The sequence below is a fragment of the Pantherophis guttatus genome, chromosome 6 (genome assembly GCF_059756535.1).
Source record: "Pantherophis guttatus breed Tessera chromosome 6, ASM5975653v1, whole genome shotgun sequence".
NCBI lineage: Eukaryota > Metazoa > Chordata > Lepidosauria > Squamata > Colubridae > Pantherophis > Pantherophis guttatus.
This window is the reverse complement of record NC_142068.1, coordinates 99168763-99196640: the sequence shown is the minus strand read 5'-3', so window position 1 is coordinate 99196640 and position 27878 is coordinate 99168763. Positions and strand designations below refer to the sequence as shown.

The 27878-nt window shown below is 39.9% G+C and overlaps 1 protein-coding gene across 3 annotated transcripts; it reads right to left on the bottom strand.

Moving 5' to 3' along the window:
- Nucleotides 1-213: 213 nt before the first annotated feature.
- NOLC1 (nucleolar and coiled-body phosphoprotein 1) lies at nt 214-26512 on the bottom strand. Of its 3 annotated transcripts, none has more exons than XM_034435252.3 (14): nt 26040-26512; nt 24263-24318; nt 21839-21960; nt 18429-18550; nt 16049-16208; nt 14942-15057; nt 12851-12989; nt 12163-12297; nt 7837-7863; nt 7548-7667; nt 4006-4521; nt 3333-3439; nt 2516-2596; nt 214-612 (listed from the first exon to the last, which is right to left on the bottom strand). In XM_034435252.3, the coding sequence occupies exons 1-14, from the start codon at nt 26148-26150 to the stop codon at nt 454-456; spliced, it is 1971 nt and encodes a 656-aa protein (XP_034291143.2). In that variant the 5' UTR covers nt 26151-26512; the 3' UTR covers nt 214-453. The 3 variants fall into 3 exon arrangements, with proteins under 3 accessions (XP_034291143.2, XP_034291142.2, XP_034291144.2); XM_034435251.3 differs by having other exon boundaries at nt 7837-7926; nt 26040-26256; XM_034435253.3 differs by lacking the exon at nt 7837-7863 and having other exon boundaries at nt 26040-26256.
- Between the last annotated feature and the right edge of the window lie 1366 nt (nt 26513-27878).

The following is a 27878-nucleotide window of genomic DNA, read 5'->3' as shown; positions in this document are numbered from 1 at the left end:
TGTGTTGAATTCTATAACAACGAGTTTGGGAAAGCAGTGATTCTCAGAGGCAAGAATCATGCCATATACTAGGGTTTGGAAATTGTTCTTAATGAAGAACAGTTGTTTTATTTCCAGGAGGAATTTAAAATTTAAGGACACAGTATGCATCATCAAATGGCAAGATACATTTGATCCCTGCCATATATATGAGCATCAGAGGAAGAGTAAGAATTACAAATAAGGTATGTTTATTTATCATGTTATCAAGTGTGCTGTAACATAAAATGATGCAAAGTTAGAAACTTCTGAGAAATCCAAAGGACTCAATTCCATACCTCCATTAAGAGTCACATTATCACGTAGAAAACTTGCAACAATCCTCCCATCAGAAATGAAGACAACAGGTTGTAGAAGAGATATCCATGACATTTCATTAATTAATTGGGATCCCGTTCCCAATATGGTAGTAGTTTAGTCACTTTCAAATTTGATGGAGTTTATCTGGGTAGAGATAGTACCACCACAATAACTTCCCCTTTTCTTCTTTGTCTTCTCATGTCGGAAGGATTTACCTTTTGTAAATTTCAGAACATCATTTGCTTTTTCACCCCAGTCACCTACAGCTCCTTTCTGGGAAAGATGAGAGAATTGATGATCCTTAGCCACAAAACATTAAGCATAAATCGTTTTTATCACTTTGCATTTATAAACTGTCCAGAGTCTATGAGTGTAGGTTGCAATAAATACACAAACCAGTGGTGAAATCTGAACTGGTTTACTACTGGTTTGCTGGCCGCGCATGCGCAATGTGCATCAAATGCGAGCTGCGCGTGCGCAATGTGCACTAAAAGCAGTCTTGGGACGGTAAATAGAACAGCGCGTGGAGGGCGGTGATCAGCTGTAGCGCGTGTGGGAACCTTTTAAAAATCTTTTTAAAAGCATTTTTTTACTACTATTCGGGTGAATAGGTAGTTAAAAAATGCTTTTAAAAGGTTAAAAAAAAGGCTCCAACAATCAAAGCTGTGCTGCGCAATCATCGGAACCTTTTTTTTAACCTTTTAAAAGCATTTTTGACTACCGTATTTTCCGGCGTATAAGACAATTTTTTAACACATGAAAATCTTCTCAAAAGTCGGGGGGCGTCTTATATGCTGGGTGTCGTTCTCCTGTAACCAGGCTGACGAGCCTTAAATGGGTCTGGCGATCCAAGCTCTGACGATCCCAGTTTTGCCTGCTAATTAGGCAACTCAGCTAGAATCCTTTTACATGGCTCTGGCGATCCAAGCTCTGACGATCCCAGCTGAGTTGCCTGCTAATCAGGCAATGCAGCTGGGATCGCCAGAGCCATGTAAAAGAAAAAAAGTTTTTCCTTTTACATGGCTCTGGCGATCCAAGCTCTGACGATCCCAGCTGAGTTGCCTGCTAATCAGGCAACGCAGCTTGGATCGCCAGAGCCATATAAAAGGAAAAAAGTTTTCCCCCTCCAGCTTGCTTACCTTAGCTGCTAGTCGCAACACTTGCCTTGCTTCGCTTGCCTGAATCCATTCCATCAGCAAGCCACTCCCTGCCTGCAATCAAGCAGGCAGGGAGTTGTGGACTTCAACTCCCAGAATTCCTCAGCCAGCAAAACAAAGCTGGCTGAGGAATTCTGGGAGTTGAAGTCTACAAGTCTTAAAGTTGCCAAGGTTGGAGACCCCTGTTCTATTGGGTAAGTTTTTTTCCCCTTTGGGAGCTTTAAAAAAAATAGTTAATTGGGTTTTTTTTTAGTTGTTCTTTTTTAGACCTAGCCATTTAAAGTTTAGGAAGTTTTAAATTTAGTTTTCATATAAAAATAATAATAAAATAAAATAAAATAATATTTGTGCAGCTTTCTGAGATTTAGTGTGTTTCTGTAGTGTTTCACTCTTAACTACACAAACACACAAAATCTCACAAAGCTTATGTGGAATTTTGTGTGTGTAAAGTGTGAAAGTTGGTTTTTTGGGCTTTTTGTGGCTGTGTGAGGTTCCTGCTTGTTGCAGGGGCCATTTTGGGTCTAGCACAGCTGCTTTTACATTGTGGGTGAGCCAGTTGATGTTTTTTAATTTTTATTTGGTGTGCGTTGGAAGAGGGGTAGTCTTATATGGCGAGTATAGCCCAAATCCTATATTTTAACAGGAAAAGCCGGGGATCGTCTTATACGCCCAGTCGTCTTATACGCTGGAAAATACGGTACCTATTCACCTGAGCCAGTAGTAAAAAAAAATGTCTAAAAAGTTAAAAAAAAAAAAAAAACTTCCAATGATTGTGCATCGCTCAGCTGATCGTCGGAACGTTTTTTTTTTTGTTTTTTTTTTTACATTTTTTACTACCGGTTTGGCGAACCAGTAGCATTTTTTACTACCAGTTCAGCTGAACCGGTCCAAACCAGTAGCATTTCAACCCTGAAGCACACACATAAACACATACACAGCAAATAATGCAATTTTTTAATAGTTTGTCCAGGTAGTCTCTATTTTGTAGAGATTACTGCATGAAGAATGCCTATCCCTACCTTGGCATCAAAGGAATTGTTAGCTACTCGCACATCTATTTCTATTTCTTCTGTTCTTATTCTGCGAAAAGGACTGGATTGCTGCAGAAGAAAAAAGATACAAATAGTCCTCATGATATCATTCCAGGTGCTAAACAAAATTGACTTATGACCAGTCCTTCAAGTTCTTGCCACTTCAGCATCCCCATGGTCACATGAACAAAAGAATCTTGCACTTATGATCAATTGTGGCATTCTACTTGGATATAAGAATGCATGCAACCCAGAGCCTTCTTTTCTTGGTCTGCTTGTGATCACATATACTCTATGCTCAACCAAGCACCTTCTCCCACAAACTCACATGTATCCTGTGTTGAGCCTCCTTTTCCTTCCCAAGTACCCCTATTTATTACCTTGCTCTCTCCACTTAATGACTCACACATCTTGGATTGTGACAACTGGGTCTGCGAGGCATCACTAAATGTCGTCACATGATATCATACTTCACAGCCTCATTGCTTAGTGACAGCAATGTCACTCCAACTGCAATTGTAACTTGAGGATTACTTGCCTATGATATATCTGATTTCTGACCAAATCCTTCAAAATGGCAACTTAAGAGCTTTTCTAGTTGAGAAATTGTTTTTTAGAGTCACCAAACATTTAAACCAGAGATATAAGATCACCCATGTCATAATACTTTCTTTCAAAAAACCTTGTAACCCACAATTGAAATTCAGCTTTTGCAGTTATGAAGGAGTTACCCTGTGATAGCCAATGCGTTTAATAAATAAGGTAAAATAAATAAAATAATAAAATCCTTTTTCTCAATCCTTACCCGCTTTGATTTTGGGAATGTATGAGGACTTCTGGCTTTCATCTTCTTGATGTCTGGGGTCTCCAACTCTAGTTCATCTTTCCTTTTCCGCTTTTTTTTGGATAAACCTATTACATTTTACAGAAATAGTAAGCTTCCACAAAACCCTCTCATTCTAAGTAAGTAGTAATCTAATCAATACACAGCTTGTGGAGCAGGAAAGTTTCATTTGTGCTATATATTCAGGTATGAAATAGTTATTTAAAATATCTCTAATTGGCAGGAACTGATTCACCCAATCTCTGGATATGTACAACATACTAAGCAAAATAATCCAGTGTGGTTTATAACTTGATGCTGTCCAAGCCAAAGTATGATTAAGCTATGGTTAAAATGATGCTGTAGCATGCTGTGAGCCACTAAAAAGTCTTCCTTGACAGACAGGGATGATGTTCACCTATCATATTAAATATGGTATCAGAACCAAGCCCAAAGATGACACAGCAAGATCCAAATGACTGCAATCCTTCTATTACTTACTCCTAACAAGCAGAATCTTGCCAAATTAAACCTTGTAACCTACTAGGTGCACATTCCATCACATTTTTTTCCTTTACCTTATTATATCCGATTTGGTATTATTTTCAAACTAGCTCCATTCTATTTAATACTTCCCTCAGGAAAAATTACTAACCTTCCTTTGTGGCCTCTTCATCAGAACTACTACTGTTTGTGGAATTCAGTACTTCAGATGTTGGAGTCTTTGATGCAGATGTTTTGCCCACAAAGTTGGCTGAGGTTTTTAGCACTTTTTTTGCTGTTTTGCAGTTATTTTGTCCCCTTTTTTTTTCTGTTTTTTCAGATATTTTAAATTCATCAGTGGAATTCTCAGAAGAGGTCCTGATCTCAGCTGGGGCTTGCTTGCTAATGATCAAATTGCTACCCACTGAGAGTTTGCTAGTTGCTTTCTGGGATGGCTGAGTCTGTTCTTCACTGCTTGAGCTGCTTGACTCAGAACTCTTTGGTTTAGAGACAGGGGTGCTGGATTTGGGTGTTGTTTTGACAGCCTTTGTGCTTTTTATTTTATGAACTTTCTTATCTTCAAAGCTACTTTCTACTTTCTTTGCCAGCACTCCAAGAGGTTTCTTCACTTTCTTTATGCCTGTCCTAACTGCAAATTTCTCAGGAATACTGTGAGAACAATCAGAATCTAGGAAGAAAAAACAGCAACAGAAAAACTAATCTGATTGCACTGCAACTTATTCTCACTATTTTTAAAGTTTAGATTTTTTTTACGTGGAGGAAAGTACAGATTCAGAACAATACTTATCAATTGTCAACCCTCAAACAACTACACTTCCTCCATAAATGCCTCTGCAAGAAAACGCTACCAAAAAGCACGCACTATAGATTACCTATTAACTACTCACAAACATGGAACCTGGCCCTCCAAAATGGATGCAAAATGCTTAAATTCATGATCACTGGTGCACACAACTGCGTAATAAAATACCAATACACCATCAATGAACAAAAAACAATGCCTCACCGCAATCGGACAAGATCTCACAAACAAGTTAGAACATGCCATCAATAAAATATCCAACAAATTCCAGACCCAAAAATGCAACACCCTGCAAAAGAAAATTGCCAAGATCACCCCACAGCACAAGACGACAACTCTGACTCATGGATCAAAAACCTATCCAACAGAGCGCTATCAAAAGAGGAGAAAACTATACTCACACATGGCCTCAATTTCAACTACAAAATGTGCACCTGGTTGACTTCTTGCTAACCTAGAATCCATACTAAAAACCAACAACCTCGATCATGAGATGCAGGAAGACATCAGACAGAAGACCATCCCCAACATCCAGAGGAACAGACACAACAGGTCTCAACCAAGAACGGCAAGCACTAAAAACCTGAAAAAGGAGAAAAGCGTTGTCATCCTGCCAACAGACAAAAGCAGATGCACCATCATAATGAACAAAACTGCTACATCAACAAAACTGAGGACCTACTGCACAACACCAGCATCAAATACAATATTAAAACAAAATGAAAAACAGCCCGATGAAGATGGAAAAAGCAAAGCAAATAACTTCCACAGAAAGGAAATATCTGCAACCACAAGGAGTCCACGATATCAAAGTTCTAGACTCCCCAAGATGCACAAAAATGGAATTCTCCTACGCCCCATTGTAGCACTCCCTGGAGCACCGACCTACAAACTACTGAAAGCACTACAAAAAAAACTTTGTCACCTCGTTGATGGTTTGACAGTTTCCAATGAACCCTGAACGATTCCTTCAACTAATCAAAAACATCAAAATAAACATCGAAGCAATGATGGTCTCCTTCAATGTCACTGCTCTGTTCACCTCCATCAACATCAACCTGGCCAAACAAACATCCATAACCTGAGACAAAAACACCCCCAGAAAACACTGTCTATATCCACAGATGTGCCTGACAATACATTTCAAGTTCAACAGCAAGATCTACAAGCAGATAGAAGGCACACCCATGGGATCACATTTATCCGGCCTCATAGCAGAGGCAGTCATGAAGAAACTCAAATACACTGTCCTGCCAACCATCCAACCAACCTAAACTTTGGGTCTGCTACATGGACAACACATTCATCATCCTGAAACAATCTAAATTAGAAAAGACAGAAAGTTCCCTTATCAGGTTCTCAGGACGGCCGTTACAATAACATGCAGATTGGCTGAATCCATATTGGGCTGAAGGGAAGGGTTTCTAATTTCTTTATCCTAACTGTATTGCCTGAGGGAATTCAGAGTCTGCTTTTCTTTCATCTTGCTATCACTCCAGTTCAATAAAAGGGTTCCTTTTGAAATGCCAAAGTTTCAAGAGTCTTTCTTGAACGAGGAGGAGAAGCCAGACCTTACAATATTGCCTGCTCAACAACGTGTTTACTGGCATCAACGTTACCTGCAAGGAAGAAAAGGATGAACATCTCTGCTTCCTTGACATGGACATAAGGAGACATAAAAATGGTGAAATGACCACCTGTGTATACCAGAAATCCCTGCACACAAACCAAATCCTCAACTTTTCCAGCAACCACCCCCGGCACACACACAAAAAACCCCGTGTCCAGACCTCTTCAAGACAGCCAGAACACACTGCAGCACCAAATCCCCAAGTAAAGCAGAGGAGAAATACTTCTTCAACATTTTTCTCTGCAATGGCTACCGCAGGAATTTTATACTGTGATGCATAACATCCAAACCCCAGAAAGTCACACAGAAAAGCACAGCACAGCACAGAAACAGGTCTTGCCATACATCAAAGGCACATCAGAAATGGCTGCCAGGCTACCGCAACCCCTAGGAATAACAATAGCCCTCAAACCCACGTTTACACTCAGAAGAAACTTATAAAGGTCAAAGACGGAAGGAAGACAGCTCCAACCTAATATACAGAATCAGTTGCAACAATTGTAACCAGTTCTACAGGGGGCAGGCAAGACGACAGTTAAAATCCAGAGTCCATGACCACCACCAATAGGCTGTCAAACGCAAAGTCCCTGATCGCTAGTCACATCGACAACAAACAATACCTGTTTGACTGGGACAAAGCTGAAGTCATCGGCCACACCAAAACCCATCAAGCACACGAGCTTTTCAAAGCCTGATATTCTACCAATGGGTCCATCAACAAACGCATTGACTTAGAACCAGCGTACAAAATAATAAGGAAGCGGACCATTCAAACCACCAACCAACGACAGAATCAACCACCCTCACCAGTTAAATTTCACGCCTCACAGCAACCAGTCAGAAGTCACAAGACCAGAATCAGTCTTGTGATTCATTCAGCCTTGTGATTCAACCAGTCACAAGATGAACTGACCACCCAGGATCTATATAAATGAACAAGCCACTTCACCCAAAACCCCGCTGAAGATCTTACCTAGTCTGGTAATGAAATATCTGAGAGCCACGCAGCAAGCTCAGAGGACAAACCTCCGCCTAAGTAGCTTGTTTTAACAATTCATAATACTTTATTACTTACTTATGGTGTATTTTAAATTTAAATTTTGGTACTGTAAGCACACAATGTGAGAAAAATATTAATTATAGATTTTTTATGTTGTGTTTCTGTAAATAACTGAAGACTAAGCAAAATTCCTGCTCTACAATGAAAGAATACAAAATATTAAAATGGAAAACAATTGATTTACCATGTTATCCACAGTACCTGAAGTATCAGAGGAGCTGCTCACTTTCTTGGATGGAACTGATTTAGTAGCACCATTTGCTGAAACGGCTTTGGCAGAGCATTTGACCAAAACTTTCTTTTCTTCTTCAGAACTAGAATCTAAATAAAACACGCATAGCTTTCATTTATACTGGCATATTTAATTTTATCTCAAAAATGTTGGAAGATTATATAGTACTGACAGCATTTTGTACTTGGCTGCTTATAACTATCAACGCTATACAACTTCCTAATAGAGAAATCACATATTATATGACACAGTACTAACCTGAATCACTCCCTGAAGAAGTATTTCCTTTTTGGATAGAAACAGGAAGAGATTTGGGGGAAAATGCTTTTTTAATCACAGACCCTTCAGCTAGAGAAAAAATATAAAGGTTTCATTATATTCCCTGTGACAATTCCAAAATAATAAGAATTCATAGATATGCTCTCAAGCTGGGATCATGTAGAGACCTCTACAGGTACTACTGCAACCTAAAACTAAAGTTGTCTTCAGCAGAAATAACTGCAAATACTTTTTATAGATTGAATAAGGACTATCTGCACTATTTATGCTAAGTTAACTATAACATTTAGGGATTATGTGTTGTTAATGCAAAGTACCTTCTTATGAACATAACATACTGTGTATCCGGAAAATAAGACCTAGCTTGATTTTCCATGTCTGTGTCTAATATAAGCCCTACCCCAAAAATAAGCCCTAGTTAAGACCCACCCACTCCATCCCACCGCCTTGTTGCTTAGCACACTGGTGCAGCTGCCACAAGGTCAGGTAAGGTAGGTGGTGAAGGAGGTGGAGGTGCCCCACGTGCCCCGCACCCGTGCACCTTAGGACCGTTGCAGCCAAGCCGATGTCCCAACATTTTAACCAAGCAGGAGGCCAAGCAGCGCACCGGCCACAAGGCGAGGTGATGGGGTTGGAGGTGCCCCACACACTTGCACCTCAAGATCCCTGCAGTCATCCCACCCATGCCCCAACACCTGCCTCGCAACAGCAGTACTGTCCAGCAGGAGCCCACATGGCTGCCAGCCCACTTCTTCTGCTTGCTCAGCCACAATCAAGCAGGAAGCACATATACACAGAGGTTGGATTGGATCACTCTCTCTGTCTCTCGCTCGCTCGCTCGCTCCCTTCCTTCCACTGTGCAACGATAACTGGTCCCCACTTTCTCACCGGCCTGCATTGCTCCACGTCTCTGTTCTGGAAATGGCAGCCTCCTTTTCTGCCGCTTCTCCAACTGGTGTTGTGTTCCTCCTTCATATGGAATGGATGCATGCGGCTCTTTGACCCTTCTCCAGTGGCTCACTGCCAACCAGGTCACGCAACATGCTCTCTGCTTTGAGAAGGCACAAGCCTCTCTGAAAGCCGCACAGCTGAAGCGCTCCTAGCGCAGGGGGCAGCCGGAGCTCTACCTTTTCTGTATCCGGCGGTGGCAGCTGCTCCTACCCATTCCCCTCCTTCCTGAGCTGACACGAAGGGGACCACGGCTAGTGCTGAGCTCCCCACGAAGGATACTGCACAGCCTGTGCTGCCCCCTGCGCAGCACGGGCTTTCCAGCACTGCACAGCGTGGCCCACTACTCACCTCACTACGCAGTGGCAGCAGCAGGAGGGCGAGTCATCGTCCCCACCATGATCCCAGCTCAGGAGAGTATCCTGCTTGGGAACGTGCGCGTGCTCAAGAGAGTGAGAGGAGAGAAAAGGGGAGAAAAAGAGAAGCAGAGCCAGCCACAAGCGGAGGTGAGAGGCAAAGAGGATCACCTCTCTCTATGATTTTTTCCCTTCGTTTGAGATCTGACAGAGTTGGTACTATCTGTTTCCTGTTGCTTCAGCAACCAACTAGTAGAGCTCAGAAAGCAGTATTTATTTATTTAACAAAAGGAGGAAGGAGAGAAAGCAGAGGCAGGGAGGAAAAAAGCAAGAGAGTGAGAGAATGATGGAGGGAAAGAATAAGAGGGGGAAAGAGAGGGAAACAAATGAGAGAGGGAGAGAGAGAGAGAGAAAGAGAGAGATGAGGGAAGGAGGAAGAGAGGGAGGAAGAGAGGGGGAGAAAGAGAGATAAGAGGAGGAGAAAGAGAGAGAGATGAGAGGGAGATAGAGAAAGAGAGATGAGCGAGAAAGAGATGAGAGAGGGAGATAAAGATAGAGGAAGAAAAATGAGAGAGAGGGAGAATAAGAGGGAGGGAGGAAGAGAGGGAGGGGGAGGGAGGGAGAAAGGGAGAGAGACAGGGAGATACCTGTTTCCCATAGAAAAGAAAACACCGGGAGTCACAGAACGTGGGTAGGCATGGCTGGTTGGGTCATGTGACTGGGTGGGAGTGAGTGTCCTCAAGTTGGCCATGCCCAGCCAGGTTTTGTGGCTCCCAGTGTTTCGTTTTCTGTGGGAAATGGGTCCAAATGGCTCTTTAATTGTTTAAGGTTGCAGAGCCCTGGTATGGAAGGACGCTAAGCTCCAGAAAAACTAGGCCACCTGGAGCTGTGGGAGGAAGGCCAGGTTCCCCTTCACGTATGGTTCTGCAAAGCCCTTGAGATTTTGTGTGGAGGATCAGATCCAGGGGTGAAATGTAAAATTTGTTACTACCGGTTCTGTGGGCGTAGCTTTGTGGTGGTGGGTAATGTGACTGGGTAGGCGTGGCCAACTTTTTTTTTTTTTAACTTTTCAAAGCATTTTTTCTGCAAATGCAAAAAAATGCTTTGAAAAGCCTCTGCTGATCAGAAACACAGCTGGGATCGTCAGAGCCTTTTCAAAGCATTTTTTTTAACCACCTCTTCCGCTGAAGAGATTGCAGAAAAAAATGCTTTGAAAAGTCTCTCTGACGATCAGGCAACTCGGCTGGGATCGTCAGAGAGACTTTTAAAGCATTTTTTTCTGCAACCTCTTCTGGGGTGGTTAAAAAAATGCTCTGAAAAGGCCCCGACGATCCCAGCTGTGTTGCCTGATCTCAGAGCCTTTTCAAAGCATTTTTTTAACCACCTCTTCCCCGGAAAATGCTTTCAAAAGTCTCGGAGATCCCAGCTGAGCCGCGCAATCATCAGAGGCTTTTTTTTTTACTTTTAAAAGCATTTTTTCAGCGGAATTAGTTGTAGAAAAAATGCTTTTAAAAGTAAAAAAAAAAAAAAGCCTCTGATGATCGTACGACTCAGCTGGGCATGGTGGTGGTGGTGGCGGCGCACAGGGATTTTTGCTACCAGTTCTCCGAACCACCCGCCGCCATTGCTACTGGATCGGGTGATCTGGTCCGAACTGGGAGCATTTCACCCCTGAGCAGATCACTTCCCGCAGGGTTGGCCTCGGCACCCATTTTGGATGGCAAATAGAAAAACTTAGCTCTCCAGGTTGGAGAAGTGGCAGAAAAGGGGGCTGACATTTCCAGAACGGAGATGTGGGGCGATGCAGGCCAGTGAGAAAGTGGGGCTGTGCAGTGGGAGGGAGGGAGGGAGAGCGCAATTTAATCAAACCTCTGTGTGTGTGTGTTTGTGTAAGAGAGACAGAGAGAGGGCCAGAGGGAGAGAGTGCACACCGCCGCCAGCCATGGTTTAACTCTTCGAGGTTGGATCGGATCTCTCTCTCACACTCACACAGAAGTTGGATTAGATCGCTCTCTTGCTCTCACAGCAGTGCTTCAGTGCCCAGCCAGCTGGGATGGCCCCACTTCTCATTTAGCCACTTTCCCTCTTCTCCCTGCTCCTCTTCCCCTCGCTCTGTTTTCTGTCTCTCCATTGCAGCACAGTGCCCGGGATCCACTTTGACAGTGGCAGGGTTTGGGGGATGGTCAATCCCCATTTGTGGCATCAGGTTATTGTCAGGTTGTGGTAAAGACAACTTAGGGAAAATTCAGATACACTAAAAAGAGGAACACAGGGACACATTTATAGTAAAGTAATATAAGCCCATGATTTGCACACCACAAAGGCACTGTTCTCACCACCTGCTAAGTCAAAAAGCAAACCTCAACGTGCGCATTTAGCAGTCTGAACATGATTAATAGCTTGCAACTGTGATTTGGAAATTCCAATTTCTGACTGATGAAGATTGGTGACTGCTTTGGGAGACCTGATTTAGGATGATCTGATTGCTCCAATGTCTTCTCACATACTGCATGGAACTGCTCAAATCAGCCAACAATAACAAAAAGCCCTGCCCAGATGCCTGTTAGCCATTATATTTCTTTGCCTTACTAATGTCCAATCTCAACCTGCACATGACTAATAAATGATGTATTTATTGGATCCAAATTGGATCTGTCAGGTATTGTCTGAAAATTGTTTTCCTGAGCCTAAAACGCAAAAAAGGCAAAGAAAAGCCTTTCTTCTTCCTTGCATCTATCGCAGGGATCAGATGTCTCCTTCTGCCTGATGGACAGTAGTGCATCCTTTCCTATATTTGAAATTCCTTCTATAAATAAAGGAAATTTTTCTTCATTAATAAGAATGTATCTACCAGAATATCTACTACTACTTAATACTTTTGGTATCTACCAATTAGTCATATTTCTCTCCCATAGATTAGATTTAACTCTTTACCAAAGAAAGAATCTCTTTAATATGCACATCTCATCAGTTTTATATACAAGTTATTTATGAAACATACTTGATGGTCTCTTTGTGAACACTTGCTCTTTTTTCTCATTATTCTCTCCCTTCTTCTTAAAGGTCTTTTTAATGAGGTGTGCTTTGCCTTTCCTTGATTCTATGGCTAAAGGGGGTGGCACAGCAGAGTACTCTCCTGCAATGACAGACAGCAGGGAGAAAGAAAGAGAGGGACAGCCACACACAAAAACATATATTGGATAAAGTTAGATCTTGTAGACATATGTACATGATTTAACTACATAAATTGCATTAAATGTTCAAATCGATTGCCATTTTCTTTTAAACACTTTCTTATTCATTTGTTGAATGACCTCTGTACATTACTAAGCCCATTTTCTAACTTTTTCTCTGGAAAAAACAATTTGGGATTAGCTTGTCAATTGCTACCTCCTATATGTGTATGTGCGTTGTATATATTACACCCACATGCATACACATATATAGAATGTAGCAATAGAAAATAGAAAAATGATATCTACTGATGAAATTGTTCACATTTATCATACATTTATCAATATATTACTTCAGAAAATGAAAAAAAAATCTAGAATACAAACTTGATTTTTAAGTATTGTTGGACTGTTAAGACTATTCTTTGGTCCTTCCTCTGAGCAAGCAGAAGTTTAAGGAGATTTCTATCTAGATCTTCATCTAAATTAAGAAGCTAGCTTCTTTTAATAACTCACCACGCTTGGGCTTTGAGGCTAGATTTTCATGTTCTGAACTGTCACAAGTCTCACTGTTGCTCTTCTTTACATGCTTGCTTTTAACCGGAAGTGGCTGAGCAGTGTTGTTTTTATAGTGTGGAAGTTTCTTCAGTTTACCCTTATAAACAAACAAACAAACAAAAAAAAAAAAAAAAAAAAACTAAAATTGTCCCAACATCAATCTAAAAAACACCATTTTCAAGATGATCATCATTCAGTCAGACGCTGCTTATATACAAATGCCAAACCAAAGACATGGAAAGCTGTTAAGATATCATTGTACAGGATAAGATTAGGGATCAGCAGTTCCCCAATGCCCGAGAGTGTTTTCAGAGTTCTTCCTCACTTGCTGCTGAAATTAACCTTTGGTTAATCGTAACCGTTTCCTCTCCCTGCCTGCCTAATTTTAGAATCCATTAAGGAGATACCTCACTTTCTTGGGCACTATTCTCTATTAACTGTGTTCACAGACCACAATTAACTGCTGATGGAAACTCAAAGTACTGCGTAAGATATTTAGAATCAATATTGTTAATAGTATCTTTGAGAAACGTTTGGCTAGGATGATGAAAATTTTATGAAAAGCAACTGTAAAGCATATAAGATTTAGAGTATTAAAAGCCCATTTAGTAGGACTAATTTTTTAAATTAATTGGAAACAAGCTATTAAAGGAAGTTTATAATAAACTGTTTTGGGATTATATTTTTCCAATAAAGTGGGAATAACGAATACAAAAAACTAATATAGGTAGTCCTCAATTTACAACAGTTCATTTAGTGACTGTTCAAAGTTACAAAGGCACTGAAAAAAAATGACACAGTTGTTTTTCACACTTACGACCTCATGCTCATCTGATCAATATTCAGATGCTTGGCATTTATATTATTCTTAAGGTTTTAGAGGGCCTGAAAGTGAGGGTAACTTAAAGTGAGTTAGGGTTAGGAACTTAAAGTGGTGGATCATTATCTTGATAAGTCAAACTTATGTACCTCCTTCATTGCAATACTATTGAAAGGTTAAAAAAAGCCTTCATAAAGAGGATTCTCTAAGTTGAAGATCTTTTATCTAAAAATTGTGGCTGCTCAATTTACAACAATATCAAATCTGATTTTGCTGCAGAAACTTGTCTATTATGTGTCTTTTTGAATATTGAGCATTGAATTGCACTCTTTCATGCTGAATCTGACAGCATTCTGGGTAGTTTTCAGGAAGAGAACAGAAGGAGAGAATAAATGGTTTATTATTGTAACAGAGCAGCACAGGTTTTCAGACATTAAACATGTCCTATTAAACAAAAGTAACAGAACATTTTGTTATTCTGTAAGTCAGTTTCAGGAGAAGAGTCTTCAAAATATCTATTTTATACATGCATGCAGGAACACACACGTATAGTAGGAACACACATACCATATTTTTCCGAGTATAAGACGCACCGGAGTATAAGACGCACCTTAGTTTTTGGGGAGGAAAATAAGAAAAAAGCTGACTGGCAGGTACATCGGCCTCCCGGAATATCCCCAATCAGCTGTTCCCAGAGGTGAATTTTAGCAACAAGTTCCTTGTTTGTAAGCTCTGTGCCTTTCTTTTTTTTGTGTCTCTGAAATGTCTGAAACTGTTTCAGAAAAAACTTTTTTTCCTGTCTCTGAAAGCCTCCAAAACAGAGCCTCTGAAGCTCTGTTTGGGGGCTTCTTTTCTGAAGCTTCTTTTCTGATGCTTTTTTCAGCCTTTGAAACCTCTGTTTGAGAAGCTGCGTGGGGCTACATTCGGAGTATAAGACACACCCAGATTTTTACCCTCTTTTTTTGGGAGGTGGGGGGAAAGGTGTGTGTTATACTCCAAAAAATATGGTATATACAATACAAATGTACTCTCCCTACTAGGTTTTCTGTATGTGTAAAAATTAGGGAGGTTTTATTTATATATTAAATTTATTGATACTGCAATTTCAAATAACTCTTGGCAGTTTCTATACTTTACAAGTTTTCTGAAGAGAAGGATATTTAGTTTTCTATCTTTGTCAAAAATAAATAATGACTATTTAGCTATCATACCAAAGATTCATAACTTACTTTGACAGGCTGATTCTCTTCAGAGCTGGAATCCTCGCTACTACTGGACTCATCACTGCTGCTACTACTCTCTGCCTTGCCATTGGTAGTTTTGGACATCACCTTGGTAGGTTTTGCTGCCAATTGTGATTAAAATGTTTCCATTAAATTGAAACATCAGATAACCAGATATGCAGTTTTAAATACTGTATAGTTTTAACAGTCCTCCCTCTCCTTTACAAGTATCTCTTTGTAATATATCTTTATAAAAATATTTCCAAAAACAGCATCCAAGGTTACTTGGCAACATGTGAAACCAACCAAAGTTCAAAGGAAATTAATCAATTTTCTATACTTAAAAATATGAATCATTAGTAGTGTAAACCACTAATTCAACTTATTAAGCACAAGGAATAAGCAACAGTAAGAAGTTTGCTCTTGTATATTACATGGATTCATACATTGAGCAGGAACTGACCTTATAAATGAAACAAAACTAAATTCCCTTCCAAATTTATCTTTTAATTATTCCATTTCAACCTGAGGGCATTGCTGTTTCTCTAGATGTGCAGCAAGCCTGAGTAACAAGCAACTTATATTATCCCATTTTTCCCTCCCTCTTAAGATTTCTTCAACACGTTTCAATATCAGAACATGACTAAATATTCTATAAAATGGGAACAGAAAAATCTCTTTAAAAATACATTCATGTCTCCTTTAGTCCTTTCATACATTACTTGAATTACCATATTTTTCAGAGTATAAGACCAGAATAAAAGATGCAGCTTAGTTTTGGGGGAGGAAAACAGGAAAAAACAGGAAAAAAAATCTGCCTATCAGTTATTCATCTGGCTAGCATCCTTAGTCTGGTCAGCTTCAGCACATTAGTTTGCTGGTTTGCTTCTTGGGGATAAAAACCAGCTTCTAAAGCACAACTGTTCTTTGGAAAGAGAAGCAATGAAAAAAGCAGGCAAAGCATGGAGATTTCTTTACTCGCTAGCGCCTCGTGAGGGCTGAAAAAATATGCCCAAATTTTCAGCCTCTTTTCGGGGGTGGAGGGGTGGGGTGGTGTCTTATACTCCGAAAAATACGGTACTCATAAACTTATAGCTTGAAGTTAGTTGTTACCTGATGTAGAAGCCAGTTTTATGACTTTTTGGGCTCCTTCTGACTTTGGTGGTTGGTGCTTTGGAGTTTCATCTTCTGAGCTGCTTGAATCTGAACTTGAACTCTTAGATGTCTTCTGGGACTTTGTTTTTTGAATGGTTGATTGGAGAGCTATTCTCTTCTATCAAGATAGGTCAGTATCAGTGTCCAACAATGTAATGTAATTAGGATGGATCTAGGTTCAACAGCAGATGGGTGTAGCTTGTTCAAAACTATTATTCTTCTCACTTAGCACCTATCATTTTAGGAGAGCTATATTATTGAAAGAGGCACCTAACTATTCCTAAATATTATTCTCTGTAGTCTTAGATATCAGATAAGCTTATTACCATAAAGTTTCAAGAAATCCATGTTTCTCTAGCACATTTGCAACGTAAAGGATGATTTACAACAGAATATTTCTTACACATTACAGAATGTAAATGCTATCTGATGAGCCTTATTGTTGATTCAAACTTATTCACTCCTCTAAAATTTGAGGGTATAATAAAACTCTCTTGAAATATCTGAGTATAACAGGAAGTGAGGGGTACCAAACTTTGTTGGCTTCACATTATTTTCTATCCTAACATCAACTGTCAAAACTAAGAATCAGAATAAATTTTTTTTAAATTTTATTTATTTTTATATGCCGCCCTTCTCCGGAGACTCAGGGCTGCTTACAATGCGTTAAGCAATAGCCTTCATACTTTTGTATATTTTATACAAAGTCAGCTTATTGCCCCCACAAACCGGGTCCTCATTTTACCCACCTTAGAAAGGATGGAAGGCTGAGTAGACCTTGAGTCTGGTAAGAATTGAACTCGCAGTAATTGCAGGCAGCTGGATGTTAAATGCTGCCTTAGTAGGAGGCATTAGCCTCCTACGCCACTCAGGCTCCTGAGGCATTAGCCTCCTACGCCACTCAGGCGCCTCAAATCTCTGAGCCAGCTTAGAGTATGTATTTCAAGAAATATTTTCACTGCATTTGTCATTTCAAACTGTAACAAGTTTCATTCTTCAGCATTAACACCCATCCGTCCTAATTCAATTATACAATGATGGTGACACTATTATTTATTTGTCCCAGGTCCAGAAAAGCCTTCGAGTATTAGCTAAATTTTATCACCAAGAAAAACTATTAATCAAGTGCTTTAAATACACCTTCCGCTGGAAATCAATCACCCACAAATCCCTTTCATGCACAGAGGGCCATAAATGAGAGAATTTGATATGTAAATCATATCAAAAAGATAACATTCTGGTTCTTTCTGCAGGTAAAATGTTCAAAGCCAAATTCTGTTGTGAAGCACACAAATGTACCCCAATTTTATCAAAATCACCTTATTTGTTCTTGTAGATGAATGTAATTTCTCATATTTAAAAAAACAACATAACAATTAACTTTTCTCTTTCAGTTCAAGTACTAACAATCACAAATCTGGAGAAAGCTATCACTGAGGCCAAACACCACGTTCTTGACTTTGATCTACAAGCAGACAGATCTAAAGTTGAAAATTGTACTTCAGGAACTTTCTCTTCACTATTCCAAACTACTTCTTAAAGATATTTTCTTCCTCATGCAGAAAGATGTTTGCGCTAAAGATGTTTGCGCTAAAAGAGGATATAGAAGATTTAAGTTAAAAGGCCTTATTCCAATACATCTTCACAAAGAAAATAAAGCTCAGCTTTATGGCTCAGCTATATGGATTTAAATTAAGCAACTATCCCCATTACAAAAACACATTTCTTGGGAATCCAAAACTACCAGCTCATATATAAAAACAGAAGGCCAAAGAATAATGATAAACTGGAAAAAGACAGAACTTTAAGAAAACAAAAAGTAATAACTTTTTAGAAACAAACTATGCTAATGAAATATTACCTCTTTGTTCTTTCAAAACTCCATTGTTTTTGCAATGGAAAAATAATGCTTCATTTCCTCAAGTTACATTAAAGAACCTCACTGACCTTGTTTGGCACATGATATGTTGTAGCCAATAAAATGTTCTATCCTTGAACCTGGTGGAGGGAGACTTAATAACATTCCTTATCACCATTGCATATGCTCAGTTGTAACTAGTGAAGCAATAAGTCATGTCTAGATGCACTGTTTGCTGTACCAGGATTGGTTAGGTACTTTATTGCATCAACTATTTTAAAGTACAGAAACTAGACCAAACAGCAGCTAATTTTTACTTTTATGATTTCATTGTCAGGATTTGTGCATATATCTTATTTGATTCTATGTTTTGAATTTATATTACTTCCTTTGGATGAGTTTTTAAATGTGGTCAGTGATGATAAACAAACTCCACAGGTTTTCTCTGTGGAAAAGATATTGAGAAAATTAAAAACAAACCTTTGCTGGTTTCTTCTCTTCTTGCTCAGAGTCTGTGGAGTCAGTGTTATCAGCACTGCTGCTCTCAGAACTGCCTGAAGTTGCCTTTATTGGTACTGGGTACACAGTCACTGGTTTTGCAGCTAGAATTTAAAATAATAATATTTAAAATTTCAGTATAAATCCCAGCACCCACTAATCTAAATCAAGAATACACTACAATATACAGTATGTTCCATCTAAACAATGGCAGATGAATATATCTAAATTGGTATGGCAAAGAAAACAGCCATGAGTTAAGTACAAGATATTAAAGATGTGAAGAAAAGAGGATGGGTCCTACCAGATTTGAAGCTATATTTTGCTGCTTGTTGTTTAATTTGGATGAGACTGGGTGTTGTTAGAGGCAATTGGATTTAGGAAGTCACAATTTGAGATTTGGGTGGCATAGAAATTTATGATATGATAAAGTTTAAGTAAATGTAAATTTTAAAAATCATTATGTCAGGTGGGCTATTCTTAACAGCATGGAATAAATATAAATTTAGATTCTACTCAGAAAGATGTTTGACTTTGAACAAAATAATATTGAGGTTGAATTACATACTAATGATTAGCATGTAATTGTTAAAATGTATACATTTTTGTTGAGACATGAGACAGAAGTGAAATAATGTATGATAAATTGTATACATGATAGGCAAAACACTGTCTATAGCAGTGATAACGAACCTATGGCACATGTGCCGGAAGTGGCATGCAGAGCCATCTCTCCAGGCACGCCAGCCGTCACCCATTGCTCTTCTGGGTTCCAGCATGCACATGACCGCCAGTAGCTGGTCTTTGCGCGCACATGCGCACCAGAAACCAGAAGACAAGGTGACCGGCGCATGACGGAAGCCAGAAGCTCAGCTTCCTGGGTGCGCACATGTGAGCCGGGAAACTGCACTTCTGGTTTCCAGTGCTCCTGCGCACTCACGCTCCCATTTCAGCACTGAGTGCTGAAAAGGTTTGCCAACACTGGTCTATAGAATGCAGATGGTCCAATGGGAAAATGTGCGTTTGAAAGGATTGAAGGTTACATTATGTTACAACCTTAAAGAGAATTTTTATAAAATGATATATCATTAGTTTTTATCAGCAGAGAAATTATCTAGAATGTATAAAGATATTTTGAATCTTTACTGGAAATATAAATAATATAAAGCGACATTTTATCAGGCTTTTTGGAAGTATTAAAAAGCTAAAGAATCTTGGATACAAATACATATATTAATTCAGAAGATTTTAAAGATTAAAATACAATTGAAACCAGAGACTTTTCTTTGGGGACTAATGGATAAGCAACTAGAAAAAAATTGATGAAACTTTTGTTCGTATGATATGTAATTGCAGCAAGACTACCATATACTCAAGAGTGGAAATGTTCAATTAACACTTAACAGAAGAATGGTTGGTGAGGATGAAGGAATTTGTAGACACGGCTAAATTAATTTTTCTTAAAGAAAAAACATCTACATTTATGACTGATCAGAAACCCTTTTTGTATAAAATGGAAAAAATACAATGATTTGTGGTTTTAATGATTAGAAAAAAATGAACAGAAAGGAGTGAGCTTTCTTTTGTAATCAGAGTAAAGAACAGCAGTCTAGTCTTTGTGAAGGACTACAAACAAGGTATAGATCTTGGCTGAAGCTTCTTTCAGCAGACAAGTGCTGTAACAAGTGCTGTTTTGTTCCTTAACAAGTTCAGCAAGGAGTTCCCCAAACTGAGACTACATGGCGATATCCACCAGATGCAGGAGGGAATACCCGATTTATCATGAAATGGATGTTTTATACTTATGGATGAAGACACCCAGAACTCATTTCTTATGAAGATGGCTTTTTGGTTTACACTTGTCTTTCATTTTGAACTAGTTTTTTTTCTAGAATTTGTCAGTCAATTGACATAGGTAGGGAGGGGCTCTTTAAAGCTTCCTAAGAGCCATGAAAGAAATGGTTTTGTCCTATCTATCAGTGCAATGGAAGAGTCAAAGCAGCTAAAAACACCTCCAATCACAGGAGGAAACACGGAGCTTGTTTTGAATTCCCAGTATTTCCTATGGCAGGAAATTACATATTTCAAATTGGTTGTCACATTACAACTCACTTAAAAATTCCAGTGGAATATTCTAAATGGTGTTTTTTGTTTCAAGCTCTGAACAAAACTTTTTATAATTTTCATTTTGTACATGCTCTTAAGACCACTATGCTGCACAAATCTCAGTGTGGAACCATTTTGCTTTCTCCTATTGACAGTGGTAGAAAGGTATGTAGAAATCCCCACACCATGTATTCTATAAAAAACTGGATTATTCTCTAGACCTGCTGCTCTTCTTGCAAGCATTTTACCAGGTTTCACTAACATCATTAATATTCCTGCAAGCATTTTATAACTAGGTTTTATTAACATGTGGGTGGGGGAGGGAGTGGGATTTCCTGGATATTTTAATATGGTAGCTTATTCTAACAGCCTTGCCTTCCTTAATAGCTTTTTAGGTGGTACTGAATCTTGATTGCTCTTGTTTATTTGGATGCTGGTTAACAGGTGTAAGAAGAGTGTATTTAGGTCTGTTTGCATCTTTCCTTGACTTTTGATTGCTCTCTTTCTTGAACATTCATAGATGGAGTGTCAGATCTGCCATCTTCAGCTTTTACGCTTTGCTGGCATCCTGTCATAAAGTGCGAGGGGGGGAAGGAAGGGAAAATGGAATGGAGATGAGAGGAAAGGAGGGTGAGAGCCTTGACGGAAATCAGAAGTGTGAGAACCAGCAAATACCCGACCTGGGAACAAAATGTGAAACTGCTTCATACCTCCAACCATCCATTCTGTTCCCAAAACATCTAAACAGTATGCAATTAGATGGAGATGGTCTAGTCAAGGGGGGAGGGCCAGGGGAAGGGGGAAAATATGTTTTGCACAGAAATCTTAAGATCTAGCCTTTCTTTTGCTGCAACCACTTAACCTAGTAAAAGAACCTATCATTTCAACCAAATGGAATCGAGGGTTTTTATTTCTTAAGGGTTCTGAGCTGGAACAGGCCTGACATGGAGCTTATCTAAATAGGTCTGCTAATGACGGCTTCTCGGAGTATCATACATCAAGAAATTCTCTTGCATTTCTAGATCTGGTTTCAATCTAAGATAACTACAGTTTCTCAACTGAAACTGTGGTTGAATTTGGGTGTTCTAAAATAAATATGTTTGGATGCATTCTGGCAATTGGAAGACTTGATAAAAACTCCTTCATAATGGTAAACAAATATCTGCTAAAACATCATTCTCCGAGTCAAAAGGGGAATCAAATCGTGAGACATTTTATCAGTAATATAACAAACCACTTTGAAAAAGCATGAAATATTACACTAGACATAAACCAGCAAGCCTCACCTTGCTTTTTGACTGGAGGGATTTCATTTTCGCTGGAAGTTTTGTATCTAGATGATTCTTTCTTTGTCTTCTTCACAGGAGACCCATTTGCAAATTCTTGCTGTTTTTTGGCAATAGGTGATCTGAATGGATGGGTGAGTGACAATGTATAAGAATCATTATTCCATATTAAGCTTTGGAATGTTCAGGAGACATATGATTGGAGCCAGTTTGTGAAGATAAACACAGCTGGGCATATCCAATGACTGAAAAAGAGATCATCTTATGCTCCAATATAGAAACTGGGAGAAAATGAAAACATTCATCTAAATATTCATAAATATTAAACTAGTCAAGAAGCTGTGATTATATTTATAGCCTTTTAATCTCAATTTGTAATTAAAAACAATCCCAAAGGGCCCATTTGAAATATTCATAATGCCTGCAGACATAATGTGGTTACTTCTGGTATCTTATTAACCTATACAATGAATATTTCTTGGAAAAACAAAGTTTATTAATATTAAAGGAGTATAGAATAATTTAGTATAAAAATGGAAACTAATAGTAAATTTGCCACAACCTTAATTTTACTTCTTTATATAGTATAAATGAAGCATGTCTCATTTATTTACAAATATATGTGCCTTTATAACATATAGCTGCTAGCAGATAAACCTCATGAAGTTATACACATATACTTCACAATTTATAACAATTGGGACTAGAATTTTTATCTCTAAACAATGCAGTTGTAAAGCACAAATCAGGTTATTATTGCTTCACTGAATCTTATGGTTGTTCGGCGAGGCAACTTTCTTCTGGCTTCTCACAATGAAAGGCAGTGGGAAAGCTAGCAGGAAGTTGCAAGCAAGTAGGTAGGTGGCTGCTGCCAGGTGGGGGAGAAAACAAAAGGGTATGCAAAAGGTGTGGCAAAGATCTGGGAGGATGCAAGGGAGTGCACTAGATGCCACAGCAGGAGGATGCACAGGATTCAGAAGAGGGGAGAAATGGGGAGAGTGCACAAGGGTAAGCAAGAGCATAGTGCAGATCAGGGAGAGTGTGCAAGGGGGTATATGAGAGATGCAGATTTGGGGGAACATACAAAGGTATGAAGGGTATAGTGGATGAAAGGTATGTGAGGACGCAGTGAGGGTTGGAGGAGTGCTGTGGGTGTGCAAAAGGACCAGCATGATGAGGCACAGAGGGGCTGGGAAGACGGTGTATGGGTGGGAGGGGATTTATTCAAAAACTTGCAACTTTACTGCTGGCTTCCCCACTGACTTTCTAGGGAAGGTTACAAATGTGATTCTAGGGTGCTATGTCATAAATTCAAACTGGTTGCCAAACCAACAGATCACAAGACCACAGGAGTGCTGGGATGGCTGGAACTCTTGAGATTTCTCCTAATCACAATTTGTTCAGTGCTTTTATAACCTTAGTCATTGAACAAACAGTCATGTAACAAATGCATTTTACTCAACTACAAAGATGTCTGAAACATTATGTAAATAGAGCATACCATGCCCTTGCCTGGACAACTGTTTTGTTTGGACCCAGAACCCACATTTTTTTTGTCCAGATATGTGTTGCAGAGGCAGCAATACCAAGATAGTGATAGCATACTGAGAAAAGGAGCTGGGATAATCAAGAGCAAGGTGGATAGGCCAGTCAGGTTGCTCCTGTTTCACTTGAATTCAAGCAAGGTAGCAGCAGGGAAAAAAACAGCACTGGGAGTGGGTTAGGTGTAGGTTGGGAGCATAGTGTAGCAGTGAAAAAATCAGAAAAAAAATGGCTGAGACAAATGGAGAAAGAAACAGGTCAAAGGCTAAGTTAGGAGTATAGCCGTTGCAGGCAAAGAAGGTAATGGGATTATTCACTCTGGAAGACCCATCTGGACTTCGTTGTAGTCAAAACCTGAAGAGCCATATAATTCCAAATTTTGATTCAACCACAATCCTGTTAAACCCCAAGCCACAATATGTTCCGTATTCTGCTAATTTTTATTCCATGTATCTGCTTACTGTGAAGTGATCTTGCCACAACTATGGCAGCCGTATAGGATGCCACAGTTGGGGCAACATCACTGTATTCACTGCCAATTGTAAAATGAACTGGGTAACTAACACTTGAATTTTTTCTCTGGTTTCAGAGAGTCTATTAGAAATAAGTATTAGAACAAATGACACATGTTCCGTATTTTCTGGGATTGGTGAGAAACTGTTGCCAACTTCCAGCCATCACAAACAGCAGGACCCTGAAGGCTGCAAAGTTTGGATGTTGCTCCTCTCTAATTTAGACTCCCAGCCTTTTAATTACTAGTTTCACATACATCCACAGCAGAAAGACTTAAAGCTCATGGCAAATCACTAAAAAAATAAGCTAGCTGGCTAAATTGTTTAAAACAGAAATATATAATCTTTTCCCTGAAGAGAAGCTACTTACTTTAGCCAATAATTGAAGATATCAAGGAGAGAAGCAGCATTTGGATCTTGCTCAGTCTACAAAAGAATCATGAAGGAAATGAAAATTGGGAAAAAAAAAAGATAATATTGTTGACAGTGATTGAAAAGTTCAGGTTAGAGATAAATATAACAATCCTGTCATCTTGCTAACATCCTATATCATGAGTACAGAGCTGTTACATAAAGCATTCTTCCCACAAATACAGATGGTCCTCAACTTAAACAGTTCATTTAGTGACTGTTCGAAGTTACAACGGCAGTGAAAAGTGACTTATGACCATTTTTTCACACTTATGACCACTGGTGGCATCCCCTGGTCACATGATTTACATTCAGATGCTTGAGAACTGACTCACATTTATGATGGTTGCAGTGTCCTGGGGTCATATGATCACCTTTTGCAATCTTCTGACAAGCAAAGCTAAGGGTGAAGCCAGATTCATTTAATGACCATGTTTCTAATTTAACAACTGCAATGATTGACTTAACAAATGTGGCAAGAAAAGTTGTAAAATGGAACAAAACTTGCAACAAATTTCTCACTTAGCAACATAAATTTTGCGCTCAATTGTGGTTGTTGAGGACTAGCTGTAGTACATTTAACAATGAAACAATTCAGCTACCTGAAGGCCACCAGTTTTTCAAGCACTGATAAATGCTTTTAAAGAGACCACAATACAATTTGCTTGGTTTACTAAACTAAAAGCATCAGCAAAACTAGTTGGTTATTATTGGTAATATTACTGGTAGAAAGAAATTATATCTTGCAAGGTAACACTCAGAACTTTATTTGAAGAAATAAGATTACTTCTAGGTTTTCTATTTAAATTGTTTTAAAAGTTTAAATTTATGCATATGCAATATACACTAAATTTATCAATTTAGTGCATACTGTTTCCTATAAAAGCCTTTTAAGATTCTTATAATAGTAATACATAAACTAAGATATACAAGTAATATATAATATAGTATTAATGGCAGTACAAGTAGTCCTTGACTTACAAGTTCATTTAGTGATTGCTTAAAGTTACATTTCTGATAAAAGTGATGTATGGCCGTTTTTCACATACAACCATTGCAACATCCCCAAGGTCACGTGATCAAAATTCAGAAGCTTGGCAACTGACTCACATTTATGATAGCTGCAGTGTCCCGGGGTCATGTGATCACGTTTTGTGACCTTCTACAAGCAAAGTCAACAGGGAAACCAGTTTCACATAACAACGGTGTTATTAATTTACCAACTGCAGTGATTCCCTTCACAACTGTGGCAAAAAGAGTGGTGAAATGGGGCAAAACTCACTTAACAAATGTTTCACTTAGCAACAGAAATTTTGGGCTCAATTGTGATCGTAAGTTGAGGACTACCTGTACTGTTATTTGCTACACGCTTATACCTAAGCAAGGGCAGTTCAGAGACAGCAATTACACGGGGACGAGGAGGGGGTGTAACACTCTAAATCCTGAGGAATTCCCCCCCCCCCAAATAGCTAATAGTTGAGTAGCAGCGTTTCTTTTAAATGCCACGTGCGGCCACACTATTCCCGTAAGGTTTCATCTAAGCTTCCCTAAAGGCTGCAATCGACCTCGATAATATCTTCCGGCCTCCCTTCATCCCCACTCCCCCCTGGGAACACCTGCCCTGCCGGCAATCAATTGGCTGTCCTAGCCGCGCCGACCTCCCAAAGGCACTTCCCAAACTGCGGCAGTCACGTCGGACGATGCCCTTCCAGGCGTGCCCGCCACCTTGGCCTCACCGCTCCAGCCGCTTTCCCAAAAGCCCGCGCCGCCCCATCGAAATGGTTCTCCCGCAAGAAAGCAAGCACCAGCGGGAACAAGTCACTCGGCACCGCACGCTCCGCCGCCATCTTGTCGTCGGAAAAGGCAGGCGCCGCGCCGGATGCTCGGTGGGAGGAGCATTTAGAGATATAAAACTAGAGTGGCGCTTCTACGTGCAGCCTTTTCCGCGACTACAGTGAGAGCTACCTGTTGCGGAAGGGAAAAATCTGCAGCAGCTTCTGAAGACAACAAACGCTGCTTTCCAAACCTGCTGCATATAATGCTGTGAAGGGAGGGGCAAGCTGTTGTTGGGGTCAGTCTATCACAGAGGCCTTCAAACTTGGCCGCTTTAAGACTTGTGGACTTCAACTCCCGGAATGCTGGCTGGAAAATTCTGAGAGTTGAAGTCCACAAGTCTTAAAGCGGCCAAGTTTGAAGGCCTCTGGTCTATAAAATCGGGCTGAGATGAGGTTAGACTAGGCGCTCCCGCCCTGTTCCTATTGGCCACCCGGGACTCCTCCCCCTGCTGCTCAGTTGTGGCCCCTGGATTTCTGAGCCATTTGTCTTTGGGCGACGGGAGCAGAGGTTCTCCCTATGCTGGCAGTCCAACTGCGCAACCTCTCTTGCCAACCTGTGTTTGAGGCCAAAGTGGCAAGATAAGGAAAGCAGGCAGGGTTATTTCCTACCCGCTCATGACAGAGAGAGAGGAGGAAGCAGGATATCCAGAGGGCTGGCAGCGAATGACCCACTGTCTCCTGCTTCTCTCCCCACCCTTCCCCTGCCAGGCAGGCAAAGCGGGGAAAGGAGGCAAGGAAATGGCTCTTTTTGTTGCCAAATTTTCTTCCAGACAGAAATGTTTGTTTCACTGAAAGGGGCCGGACATAAAGGTGCTTTACCAGTAAGGGGGAATATTTTTAGCCCAAGATTTAAATGCGGAGTCTTGGTGCCCTTTGAGCTTGGTTATTTTGTTGCACTGCTGTTACCTAGTTGGGTAATGAAATGTGTGCAAAAAAACAGCCAAGCTCAGAGGTGCTTCACCCCACAGCAAACTGCGCACTGCAATGGATAAAACAGCGGGCCTTTTAATCATGTTTTAAAGTCCTAAAATGTACTTGAGTCACCAGAATGCCAAAGAGACCCAAGAAGAGGCTTGGAAAAAGTAACAGCTTTTATTTTGCAAAACAAAATCGTTGGGTGGACAATTTCCCACAGCATACAGGCGGCAAGCATGCAAGGGAAAAATCACACCTACAGAGAGTATGATGAACATCTTATACCTGCAGGTTACCCAACTCTGGCCCCTTAGCACATTTCTTGTAGCCCTGCGTGTCCATGCTCTCCTTCGCCAGTGCAACAAGGAACGGGGGCTGGGGGCTTAGCAACACAGGTATTTGCCCAATGTAACCCTGCCAGGCCATCATGACATACCCCGCATCAGGCACTGAGTTGTACAGAAAAACAAGGAGTTAGATCACTGGTAGAAGCAAATGGCAGAGGCAATTCTAATTCTTACAGAAGCAAAATAGCAAATTAAACTAATTCTACTGATTCTATTATGTCCCACAAATTCTACCTATTCTACTATTATGTCCCTACATTCTTCCCTTTTCTTTTAAGACAGGATGTGTCCTGTCAATGGTGTATTAGGGGAGTATATTTAATGGGGATGGTCTTGAGGACCATGTTCTGTCCCCGTCCCACACACACACACCAACAGACGTCCAAGAGTTAAAAACCAAACCAACTGACAAAATCCTTTTCCTTATGATAACGGAACTTGGCAGCAACCTAGTGGCTGCCTGCCAAGAGTTTATTAC

Coding starts and splice junctions, on each gene's coding strand:
- NOLC1 (XM_034435251.3), bottom strand. CDS start 26,150: ATGGCGGCGGAGCGTGCGGTGCCGAGTGACTTGTTCCCGCTGGTGCTT. Junction 24,319..26,039: donor TTGGGAAAGCGGCTGGAGCG/GTGAGGCCAAGG, acceptor ATTCTTTTGTAG/ACTGAGCAAGATCCAAATGC. Junction 12,990..14,941: donor AAGAGAATCAGCCTGTCAAA/GTAAGTTATGAA, acceptor TTTGTTTATAAG/GGTAAACTGAAGAAACTTCC.